General features: G+C 38.8%; 1 protein-coding gene across 1 annotated transcript in view; it reads left to right on the forward strand.

Moving 5' to 3' along the window:
• Positions 1-13397, forward strand: part of PARD3 (par-3 family cell polarity regulator) — a 392579-nt gene that overhangs the window by 265730 nt on the left and 113452 nt on the right. The window contains 1 exon segment of the mRNA XM_057380497.1: positions 11878-11988. Within this exon segment, the coding sequence (XP_057236480.1) occupies positions 11878-11988 (111 nt within the window).

The raw sequence follows: 13397 nt of genomic DNA on the forward strand, positions 1-13397 counted from the left end.
GTCTTTAACACGTAGTGCTAAAATCCTGAAATTCAGAGCACAACATGCTGGCACAAGCAGGAGTTTCAGATGTAGTGTTACAATTAAAGTATTTCTTTTCTCTGATGTTGCTGAGCAGGTAATGATACCGACAACACTATAATCTGTAACTGCTTGGAGTCCTGGTATCATCTGTAGAGCTCCAAATACTTTGTTAATTCTGTTTGCCTTTTATAACCCCAAAGGAAGAAAACTGCTTGTGTAAGATAAATGAAATGTGAAGAATCAGTGCCATTTTCATTGTTGGCTTTTTTTCAAGGTTTATTTTCATCTGTATATTCAGAAGAAATAGTAAAATGGCAGCAATAGTTGCTGTATACTGTGTGCAGCATTGAGTGGGAGCAGAGCTGTTCTCATTTGAAGAAGAACATCTCCAGAGCCAGATATCTTTGAAGTCAAGTCTGGGTTTATTTTAAACATCATCTGTCTGGGTTTCTAAATAAATAGAGGCCTAGTCACTTGCTTCCTGTAGTGCCTGAGCATGTAGAAATGAGAATAAAAATGTCAGTTTGTATGGGGCTAGACCAGGTCTGAGATATTCTCTGCTAGGAGCTTATTTATATGGTGGCTGGAACAAAAAAAATCCAGCTCACCACCCCACAKCTCTTGCCATAATTAGTCCCGAGCTTCGTACGTTTTTTCAATCTGGAAAATGCTCTCAGCTCCCAGCTTGGCCCTAAAATAATCAGCAGTGTAAATCACAATTGATAGAYTTATTTCAACTGCAGTTACTGTGAAGAGGCTCAGGCTCTGGCAGCTACAGGATGCCAGACATCTCCAGGGTTCCAGGTAGCTCTGGGCAAGCCCTGGAAGCAGCTGCTGCAGGGACTTGCTGTCAGACTGCTGTCCCAGCAATGATCCACCTGAGTCTCTTTGCATCTACTCCAGAGATGGTTTGTTCCAGCACTGCTGCTGCACTGCAGTCTTGCTCTTCATTTTCCACCCAGAAGATACTGTATATGTAAACTAAATTTTTGTGCTGCAGGGCAGAATATCAGCTGATAGAAGAGACAGAGGTGTGTGAAGACAGCAGTGGCATATTAATATTTACTACCCAGAGCCTTGGTTTCAGGCTAAAGTCCCTGTGCCATAGCCATATCTTTGTAGCAAACTTTTAAAATAATGTGCCTGTTATTTTTTGCTCTCTGCTTTTTATGATTGTGTAGATTCACAGAATCACAGAATGGTTTGAATTGGGGCTCAAAGACCATGGGTTCTAACCCCTCTGTCATGGGCAGGGACATCTTCCACTAGACMAGATTGCTCAAAGTCCCATCCAACCTGGTCTTGAACACTTCAAGGGCACTTAAATGAATTATGTTCTAGGGTACCTTGTAAAGGTGTCCTGTTGGCCTTATTTATTTGGTTGTAGAATTAAAATTTATTTTCTAGCCAAAGGCAACTTGAGTGGCATTGTGAAACCCAGAATGAGACAGGAGACCCTAAACAGTAACCCACAGCCATCAGCACTGAGGTGCTCCAGCTCAGTGAGGAGAATTGCTTTTTGGTATCGTAGGCATCCTCTGAGAAGAGAACAACAGCTGCACACTTGACTGTTTTTAGGAATCCTACAGATCCTACAGTATTGACTGCGGTCTTCTGCTGGAAATTATCTGTGACTTCTCTACCTCCTGTAAATGTAAATATGTGAATGAGGCTGAAGATATAGAGATATCACCTATTGCTTAATTTACTCTACAGAGGTTATTTTCTAGGAGGTGTGTATCAACAAAGATTTTTAGCAACTGACAGAAAAAGTGCTGACTGACTTATTAACATTTCTAGGTAATGAGATCTATAGGGAAAATTTATTCTTTGAAAGGTTCTGGATGAACTGCAACTGGTTTCATTAACTTCTTGTGTGTCTGTGTTAACTCTGGCTGATTTTTATACAGCGTAATTGTAAGACTGCAGGAGTTAAGTTCTTGGAATAATGTTACTGCAATTTCCTGGTCTAATTAGCTTGTGTATTACATTTCTGTCCTAATTTCTCTGCCTTTGCATGTGCTTAGTGAGCATTTTTAGTGATTTTCATGTTGTATCTCATGTTTACCTAAGGCAGGACTATGAAGCAAGTGCTTTGGTTGTAAAATGGAGCTATGATGATTTTTARTATTACTGAGGGATTTCTTTTCTATCAGAAAAGTGTTGAAGCAAATTTCCCTTGGAACTTTTTATTCTCTTTCTTTGGCCATCTCTTGAGTGCCAGTAAAATGAGTGGGTTTTTATGTTTCATTAGCATTTCTTATAAGGTCTGCCTTTAGACCAGTACTCATTTTCTAAACTGTGCTTCTGTAGGACTGCAAAAAAATCATGGTAACCAGATGCAGTATTTGTCTCTGGCCTGGAAAAGTGTTGGATTTAACAAAAGAAGCTAATAAAAATGTTCAAATTGACCCTTCTCATCATTTGGACTTCTTGGAGCTCAATCAATCACTCATTATTATCAGAGTTATTCACACAGAAGTAGAAGTGCTAGTGTTTCTCATAATCAGCCCTTGAGCCAGACATAATTTGCAATTTGAAGCATTGTATTTGGAAACAATAATGCATTAAAATGAAGAGAGCAGGAATTGGAAGTACAGTTGTGGGGAGAATGCGTTGATGGTTTAAACACTCTCTCTGGGCATTCTTAGTGGACACTGATAATTAGAGGCATACAATGTAGCATTGTTCATACCTAAATGGGTCCACAATTTTAAAACTCCACAGGGGAGAGTGACAAATGCAGCAACAGAGGTTGTCCACCTTGCTGCGTGGCTGCAGGGCAGCAGTGGTCAGGTGGGGAGCACGGGGGTGAGATGGTGTCATGTCACAGGTTTGGCACGGTGTGACCCGGACACGATGGGTGGGACCTGGCGCCCCGTGGCACTGGGACGGAGGATTTTATTTCAACCCAGAAAAACTGCTTATTTACAGAATGACTACATTGTACTTCAGATTGTTGGGAACTTGTAAATAGTRGCTTTGGTTGAAGGTTGAAGCTGAGAATTTGGGAAATTATTGTTGTCTCTGTGTCTGGTGCTATGTATTGCAAAGTAGAGTTGTATGTGTGCTTTTATGTATGCAGTCTGTGAGTTAACACACTGCAGGCCTTCACTCAGGCTTTTTCAGGAGCCTGCTCTTTACTCTTTATTTCGTGAGACTTTTTTTTCTTTCTTTTTTTCTATTTGTATTTACAGTTTTTCAATTACTGTTTTGTATCYTAGTGCCCAGTACTGAATTTTAGAACAGGGCACTGCAGTCTTGATGAACACATTCTRTGTGAGAGGGGTGCCAGGAGAATTTTTAAGTTCATCAAATCACAATATGAAAGGATTTGTTGTCCACTGAGTTTATATATTTCTAAATTATAATACATACATAATATATAAATTAAGAATATATATATATATTATGTATAAAAAGAATTAGCTTGGTTGGGTCACATGTGTGAGCTACTCTCTTCATTGACAAGTAACACACAATGTATCAAATCTAAGCTTGGGGCAAGTGACTGTGGTCAATAAATGCTCTGTTTTTTGAATACATACACAGCACTAAAGAGCTTTGGTCACAAACTTTAAAATGCTTGGAGTGTTATGAAATGTCCATTAAAATGTCGTGTACTACTTCTGTGGTTGCTCCCATCATTGACGACTGTTAAGGAAAGTGTACCTAAGCAAAGCTTTTTTTGATATTCCTAACTCCTTCAGGGATGCCACAATCCACAGTTGTTACAGATTTTGGCTGACCACCATGAATATGAATTATTTATGGTGACTTTTACTATGTTGTGGTATTGCTTACTGAGTAGATTTGGACATCTCYATTTGCTGTCTTGCTGCTGTCTTTCCAATAGTATAATTGTAAAACTTCCTACTTTCTTTGGCCTTCTCAGCTTGCTCTTTAATTACAGTAGTTTGAAGTAGCTGTTAGGGGTTTTTTCTTACTTTTTGTGATTTATTTATTTATTTATTAGAGCTGCCCATGGCTCCAGCTAGCTTCAGGCAATCATGAGTAGCAATGCAAGAAGATTATCTTCTATTTAGAAATTTGAAAGCAGATGGTCTTTCCATAAAAGAAATCTGTTTTTAAAAGTTCCACCATTTTGTGCTGGAAGTAAATATTACAAATGCTTAAGTTGTGAAAAGAGAGCGACTTGGTGTGAATAATATTCTGCCTGGTGTGTCATGCCTTTCAGGAAATGTTATCAAAACTGTTTATGAAAATAATTGAATGAAACCTCATGACATGCCTCTTGGTTTGGCATCATACCCATTTTCTTTGAAGTTGGGATACTGACTCACAAAGACAGGCAGATTACGTTTCACTGGCTGGAAACAGTTATGGATCACATATGTTGTTTCCACTTCTTCCCAGGAAGTTGTTGTGGGAATCACCGGTGCTTTTGTACATGAAGTGCTGCGATATGTTCGCCGTCCTGGCTGTTCTGTTTGAGTAAACTGAGTTGGGTGAGATGTACTAGAACACCCCCTTGAACAGTGCTGAAAAATGGGCTTTTTTCATGTTTGGAAAGTGATATGGAGGCTGCTGGGAGAAAACATGTGAATATAACACGGAAGAGCTTCACATGTTTTACAGTAGTCAGGCCCAAGGTGGGCACTTCAGAGGACTGTATATTTTGCAGTAATAGCCACTTTGGTTCTCCTGCTTTAAATGTCTGTGTTTGTGGCTACGCATGTGAGTTTATTTATTGCTTTAAGGCAAAAATCATTGCTCTGAGGAGATACATGTGTACCTTTTTAGGGTATTCTTAATTTTCATTAGTTACCTATGACCTTTCGTAATGCGCTTGGCTTGGTCTGTGACAGCAGAGTTCTCTGGGAATCCTCCTGGCAGGGGTTTTCTGCTGAATGTTGCACCACAAGGATTGCTGCTTTATCAGTTTTAGCATAGGCAAGGAAATCCATGGAAAATGAAGTTATAAATGTCTGGTTTAATTATGCCTGCYAGCTCCTGCATCAAGGTGCCTGCACATCAGTGCTTCTGTGTCATCTCAGGACAGTGCTGCTGCTGAGTCACTCCAGCAGTCATTCCACTCCCTCCTAACAAGTAGAATGGATCTACTAATTTGATTAGTAGCATGTGATAACAGGCTGTTTCTAGAAATCCAYTGCAAATATGTAAATGTTTACACTTAAAATCACATTTTAAAAATAGCACTTGCACAATTTTGCTTGGAAAAGAAGGCTTGTAAACCTTCAAGTCATCACTAAAGAGGGTGGATTTTGTTTGTGTGCTGTTAAATCCTTGTTTTTGCTTATTATTTTTTTTAGCAACCAAATAGTTTTGTGTGTCACAATAATATGTTGCAATATTATGATTTGCTTATGATTTTGCTGATACAGCAGGGTGAAAAAAGATCACAGAAATCAATCCAAAATCATCCAAATAGCRTTACATTATGTGTGTCTGTGTGCGTGAATTCTGTTTGCTGCTATGTGGAAAAGAGCTTGTCTTGAAGATAGAARACACTGACAAAATAGCTCAAGACATGTATCATTTGTTAATTTTTAATGATGGTCTCTTTTCTRTTAAGGAACATAATGCTACTGAACTTCTGTCTCAATCAATTTTTGTGTTTTTTTCATTAATCAACTAATGCATGTTTCTTCTGTAGCTCTTTATTCTAATGAAATATGTGGATGATTTGGCAGACGACAATGATCTCATCAGTAACGCATCAGTGTAAAATCCATTTAGCAGATTACGTGTGTATTATTTTTGTTATATCAAGGATGCTGATATATATTCTTTTAAACTGAATCTATTTCTGAGATAACTTGTAAATGGGGAATTTCTGTTGTTACCACTCACTCAAGCATCCTCCTTGCTTCACTCGTTCTATCTGTATTTMTGTCTGTTTATGCAAAATCATTTACATGTTCTCTATGCCTGCGTGTGTGTTTTATGTACATTTCACATGTTTTTTATATATATGGCATCATGTTGTAGATTGAACTTGTTCTTGCAAYGTTCTGCTGTGCTGTGTTCTCTGCTGAGCCTCACACTGTTCAGTTGCTCTGRTGCACTGGCCCAAAGCCACCGAAGGCATTTGTTAGTCAGTGCCTCTGTGTTCCATGTGATGGACTTTGGATTAGGTCACCTCCTAGCTGGTGAYAGTCATTCAATGAGTAGGCTTGAAAGTGAGCCAGCTAGGGACTGTCAGAGAGCTTTGGGTATTCATTTTAGTTTGATTCGATTATCCAGAGTTCATGAGATTTCCTATTTGAGGGTTAAGCTTATGGCATACAGGTCTATGTTCTCATCTTTTTATTAATAATAATGTGCCAAACCAGTATCATGGGGTTTGAGGATGGTCCTTTCCTCTGACGTGACTTGGCTGTTATATATTAGAGATCATGCATTTAAAAGATGGTCATCTTACAACTTTTAATTTCTTCACTTACTGTGATTGCTGTTGTTGGCTGAGTTTGAGAATTAAGTCTGTGGATCTGTGAATATGACTTTGAGCATTTACCCTTATCTTGAAACTTTCTCCAACCCTTAATGTGAAAGGAGAATTAAGAAGATATAAATTAAGTAGAACTCTCGAGCAATTAGAATGAACAAGATTTCAGCTGCTCTCTTTCATCAGTTTCTCACACTCTTGTACAGACAGAATATTTTTAATTTACAATATGTATTTCAATTAGTCATAGAAGTTTTTTCTTTGTTTGTGCAGCTACAAAATAAAATTAAACTACTTTTTAGCTATACTTTTTATAACAGGGTTTAAATGACAGAGCTACTGAATGAACAAGCTGTTACATGAGGTAAACATTATTAGTGTTATGAAGGTCATTCTATAACCATACAGTTTATATCCTCAATAGGAGTATTAAGCTGTATCTATGAAAGGATATGTTTATGAACGGAATGRTAATTTTTTATTACTTAGGGCTTAGAGGAAAATGTGCACTTCTTTTTTGGTCTTTATTTTCTACCCTTAGTAATAATATTCTGTGCTCTGCTTCTGAGAATTGAGATTCAGGGAGGTGATGGCCCCAGGTCAGTGTTGTGCTTCCATGGCTGCAGGTGCTTCAGAGAGGCTGGTTTAACTCAGGCTTTAGCAACAGAACTGTTTTCCTCATGAATATGATAACCTGTGAGGCAGTAGTCTGTGAAATTTGGTTGCACATCATGTAGTAGCTCGTGTCTGTGCATTGGTATCTTGTGCAGTGATTTAGGCTGGGCTTTTATAGCTCGCAGTCAAATTGTTGGCACTGAGCATAGCAAAAGAAAAGAGCTTGGAATTAGATTCTCAAGACTGTCTGAACATCAGTGGCACAGATGCACTTTTTCTGCATGGTTTTGGTTTCTAATTCCTAAATTAGTAGTTTCTACCTTTGTTTTTAAGCCCTGTCCTCCTTTTCACTAATGCAAGGAGTGTTGCTGTGCACACATGCTGAGGGATGGAGTTTTAATGTCTGTATCAGAAGGAAAATTGTCATTGCATTTGCATTTGTAAGAACTGCAACAAGTATCCCAGCAGCCAGCCCCACAGCAATGAGAATGAGACCATCTCAGGTTCAGACAAGCGCCTGAAAATYACCAAGTGCTTGAGGCACTCTGTAACCAGCTGCACACAGCAGAGAACTGCATCTGGGGAGGGAGCAGCGAGGGCCAGGATCACAGCACTTGGCTGTATCCTCAAGGCCCTACAGAAGTCTGGAGTCTCTGTGACACAGGACAAATGGATGGTGATTTCTGTTTTACAAGGGAGATACCTTCGACTGCATTTCACGAGTTTCAGTCGTAGGCTGTTCTCGGTAAATGAGCAGTCACTTCAGAGGTAGAACTTATATGGGTGTGCCAGGCCATTCAATAGATGGATTATGGAAAAAATAGTACTGGAAGCAGTAAGGTTCCAAATTTGCCCTGGGTCATGTATGGGACATGCATCCTAATTCTATCTCTCCTTCGTTTTGAGTACCTGAGCAGTAAGGTAAGATTCACAATGATGCAAAGTGGCTTGTGGGGAAGGTGTCTCACACATTATTTATTATTCATGGAGCAAGTCAGGGACTGGACCAGTTGCACTTGTAAGGAGTGAAACTTTTGCAGAGGTTAGCCAGATCTTTTCATTGAGCCGATGCATTCAGTGCAGGGTATTGTAAATACTGGGAGTGATTCTGAGGACCTGACCGCTGCTTTTCTTCTTCTGTCTCACACAATAAACAAGGGCCACCAAAGAGCAGCCGAAAGGGCTTTACCTCTGCCTGTGGAGTCAGTGCACAGTAACTGTGGGGTGTGTATTGGTGTTTTGAAGGGGTATTGCRTAGACTGCTTGAGTTTCAGTGGTCTGAATAGCTTTATTTCTAAGTGTCTGCTTTGGTTAATGTTCATGAATAGGAAACATCATTTATATGAGTAGGAAACATCTACCTGAGGAAATTAGGACAGGTGATTTTCAATAGCTTGGCACCAGTGTAGTCACACCACAGTGCAGCTGGCTGAGTTTAACAGCTGTCTTTAATGGCATGCCTTAGCATCGCTGGATGCTGCTTTTCTGTAGTTAAACTTTGCTTGAATATGACTGTTACATAATTTATAAATGTCTGTTATAAATTTGGTGGAGAGGATGYTGATTTGGGCTGTGGGTTTCATTATGTCTATAAATCATACTTCATGGAGCAAACACTGTTAATAGAAGTAAATAGCAAACACATTTATTGCTAGCAAGAGTAATCTTACCAAAGGCTTTAGTGATGTTTGGAGTGGGGAGTGTTGACTGCTCCTACAGAAATAAAGGAAGTGTGTGTAGCTGTAGAAATGTATCTCCATTGTAGTTCTTTTCAACACCTTTCCCAAGTGCTTGGTGGCTCTCAGCATCTTCTTGAGATGCTATCGTAGCATCTTCTCGAAGCTTTGTGATTGTTAAGCCACAGTCAACACAATTGTGCTAAAACCACAAAGCCACAATTAGGGAGGGGGGAGGATGGTGTTTGTTATTCCGGGTTCCATTGTAGGGACAGTGCAGTTAATGTTGCTGAACTTGTTACAGGCAGTGGTGATTWTGGCAGATATATCACTTCTGTGGGTGACAAAATCCAGAGAAAGCACCTGTGCAAGACCACCATGGCCCACACTCTGCCAGGCTGTCCACTGCTGGGATGAYCACTGAGCTTATCAGACATGGGCATGGAAAATCTCCGGTCAAAGTGAGAATATGGCCACCCTCTGAATTGCCTGGGAAAAAACCAGAGCTGTCTTCCAGAGACTTTTATCAGGATGGTCCTCGGGGCAGAAGGAACATTAATTCCYGGAGGACTGGAAGAAAACCCTGAAAGAGAAGAAGGGCTGTTGCCACAACTTGCTCATGACTCAAAGCACACTGAGCCCTGGTGCTATTCCGAGTACTCCATGTGTGGTGCCTACCTGTGCCTCTGTGGGAATGCACATGAGCCCTGTGTGCTCTGGATGGATCTGGAAACTCAAACCATTAAATTTTGCTAGGTTTGCATTACATGTTGACATTAAAAATGCTCTCCCCACAATCATGCAGCCTGACTAGACATTTACTGGATTGCTCACAAGGATTATTAGAAATTTCCTGTGTACTTTATTTTTTTTAATAAGGTATTGATTTCACTATATATCTGTTCATACTTGCAATGAATTGATTTATGGGGGCAGAAATTCTGTTTTGCTGCCAAAATCTGGGCAATAGCTAATTCCATTTTTTCTTTTCTCCCCCCATTTTTTTTAAACCACTGTTTCTTTTTCAAAAATAAGCTGGCTACTCCAGAATTTGATTCCTTCGCTTTGCCTGCCATTTTAAATGGGTTGAGGAAGGACAGGAGACAGAGGCAAATGTGAGCATCYCAGAGATGCTGTGTTGGAGTGCCACATATGTTGCTTGTCTCCTCACAGCTCTGCATGTTCTGTCAGTCAGACCCATGCTGCCACCTCAGGCACTCTCTGTGTATCAGGGTGGAATGGCTCAGTTCCACTGTTCCTCTGCCAGAACTCCTCTCTGGGCTAGAGGTTTTAGGGCTGTTTTAAATTAACAAATCTCTTTTGTCTRGTGTGCAACATCCAGAACTTGATTTGAATTTCTTGTGTCATGTATGTAAATGCTTTGTATAATGTTTTTGACTACTCTCCAATAAATAGGTGGATGTTCTAAAAGATGTGTGTTGGTGTTTTGAATGCCTGAATTTAAGTATGTCAGTTTTACTGGATAATTCAAGTATGTCAGTTTTACAGTATAATGGATTATAAAATCAGAGACTTTAAAATTATGTCCTMTTTTGTGTTTCTTAACTCTGTCATGACCTCTGCGTATCCCTTTTCTGGTGGTTATTAATCAACAGTTTCAGTTTTCAGATGCCTGAATTGCTTTGGAAAGGAGCATTCTGGGAACTGTGGAGAATGGGTACCCACTTTGAAGTTCATGTACATGCTCTTATGCTGTGTATTTGTGTTTTGGCTTTAAAGAGCTGCCCTAAGAGCTGTAAACATGATTACATGATATAAATAATACTTCTTGACTGAATGGCCAGAAATTAATCATTCTTCAGGGTTGCTGTGTGGTGCATTTTCAACCCACACAATGGCTTTGTCCTAGAATCAAAAGGAACAGATGGGGAAATATTATAAATGCCTGGTGAACTCTAAATATTTTAAAGATGTTACATTAACAGGTCAGAAGGAAGTTTTAAGAACTCTGTGGTTTGTTTGTGAGCATGCGTGGTGTCCTGCCCACAGTATTGCTGGGCATGTTTGATTGCAGGACTCAGTGCTTTAATTTCACTTTTGATGTGAACCTGAGTGTGCAGTGCTACAGGGTTGGTCAGCTCTCAGATGAGCATTTGGTATTAAAAAAGTAAAATTCTTGCTGCTTTTGGTGTGATAAATGATGCCACATTTAATTGGTATATATGCTGCTTAAYAGATACGTGTTAGCTGTTCTGCCTTACATAGAAAATTTTCATCTAAAGTTTAGCTCTATTTAAAGGCTCTGTTTAAGTGTTTGTTGGGTTCACTCTATATGAAAGTCATTCCTTCCAGAATAGGTCAGAWGTGTCTTAAGAAATATGAATAATTTTGTCCTAATAATAACTGAGTATCTCAAATGCCAAATTCTTCACTCCCTGAAAGTTTAAAGAAAACAGTGGAATGTGCAAATATGGAAGAAACCTAATATATTTGAAATGTAGCCTTTAGAGGGGAAGAGATGTGAAGAGGGCAAACTGTGGGTTGGCAGCACCTGGCTCTGTCTGGGACAGCCCAGACAGCTCCTTTTCTCCACTCACCCTCCCACACTGGAACACCCTTGGGGAAACAGTCACGAGTAATAGTTAAAAAAAAAACAAAAAAAAACCTCGTGGTGCTGAAGAAGAATAAATTGACAGTTTTGAATGGCATCCTCTGTGTGGTGAAATGGCCCTTGCAGGGTCGGTGCTGTCAGATCTGCAGTTCCCTCTCTCCTCAGGTTCACATGGGGAAGCCTTTGTATAATGCAAACCTGAGCTGGGTCCTTGGGCAGAAATGGTGTTCTAAAACATTGTTGGACTGTCTGTTTAAGAATAGTGACCCCAAAATCCTGGCATGAAAGAGAAATGTGGTCCAATTATATTTTTTTTGTTTGTTCTGTTCTTCGGTCAGGAATTCTATAAACTTTTAAGAGGAGTGAAAAAAAATATTTAAAAAATAAAACAACCCAGAAGCAGACTGAAAATATTAGCAACTGAGATTCTGARGTCTTTGTACTTTTCCTTCCTGGTTTCCCAGCAGTTGTTCTTGGAGAACTCTCTTTGTCATAGGAAAAGGAAAATACAGTTTTGTTCATTTCACAAGTTAGATTCTTTTTTTGTGTGTTATTAACAGGTTTGGCAAACATCGCAAAGATGACAAGAGTGAGAAAACTGGTAAAATAAAAGTGCAGGAAGCTCTTACTTCAGAAGAGGAGAGAATACGAATGAAGCAAGAACAGGAGAGGTAGACTTCAGTATTTGCTTAAACCTTGATAGAAAGAGTTTGTTTTTAAATTAAATAACTGAAGTTCAATTTTCACTGATGAAATTTCCCACACGTTGATATGTTTATATACTTTAAATAACAAGACAAAGCTGGATTTATTTTGGACATTAGTATGAACAGCTCCTTTGGCTGTGTTAAGGATCTTTTATAGACCCAGAGCACCCTTCCTTATTGAGGAGACTGAAGTAATAAAATGAAATGCTTTCTCTATATATTCTAGAACTGATTTTATTGACATTTTCAGAAAACAGATATTTATATAGAATGAAGTATGTTTTGTATTTTTCCTCAAAGTTTTGCATATCTAGATTTTCTGTTGATAAATTTAGGAAAAACATAAAAGTTATACTTAACAGTATATTTGTCACTGGAGTTCAGTCTATTTATGTGCCATGCAGTCTGTTTATGGAATGATATGTATATTAAACTGCTAATTGTAAAAATGAGTGGTGAGTACCTCTATTTTTCCTTGTCAGCATCCCTTAACATAAAAAAATCTATATAATGTATGTGTCATATGCTCTTTTCAATATTTCGAGTCTACATTTCATCCTGTCTCTTGTAGTCCTAGAYATTTGGGGCATAGAATCTGGTGTCTCTCAGATCAATATAGCAAAAATCTTGAAAACCTTAGGTTATCAATTAACTAATACTGGGGGATGAGTGGAGAGACAACTTCTTTGAGTAGACATCACTTCAGTAAGGAGACAAACTCATAAAGTTTGATTGCTGAAGGATAAATAGATTCAAACACATTTAGCAGTGAATGTGAACCTTGAATTACAATTATTATTACAATTATTATTACAATTATTATTACAAAAATCATGCTGTAGCTCAAACATAAATTTAGGATTGATGTAGGAACTGTGGAGGGAAATTCTGTTGTCCTTGTACAGGAGGTATCGCTAATTGGTCTTAATGACCCCCTCAACCATTATCTCTGTGCTCCTTGGTCTTGTGTGGGTGAGAACAAAATTCATAATGGTGGCTTCATCATTAACAGCTCAGTGGAATAGAGAGCCACAGTAACTCTTGTGTGGACTCCTCAATTAAATCTAAAATGGATTGCTTTTACTTCTTTTAGGGTTGAGTGATTTACCTTACAGTTAAGGCAAGCTGCGAGTGTGTGTTTATTAGTTTAACTTGTTAAACTCCAGGAACTTTATAATTTGTGACCATCTGTTTAGATTATACCATGGGATTTTTTTTTTTACTCTTTAGGAGATATACTATCATAAATTGATGTAAGGATTTATTCTTGTCTTTCTCCATCCATCCTGTCTGTAGATGGTGACTGGATTACAGTGCCTAGATTTTTTTGCTTGTCTGATTGGTTTTTACTTTTTCTTTTTTTAACAAAAGTG

Source organism: Malurus melanocephalus, unplaced genomic scaffold (genome assembly GCF_030028575.1).
Source record: "Malurus melanocephalus ecotype Western Australia unplaced genomic scaffold, MMel_1.1 scaffold_454, whole genome shotgun sequence".
NCBI classification, from domain to species: domain Eukaryota; kingdom Metazoa; phylum Chordata; class Aves; order Passeriformes; family Maluridae; genus Malurus; species Malurus melanocephalus.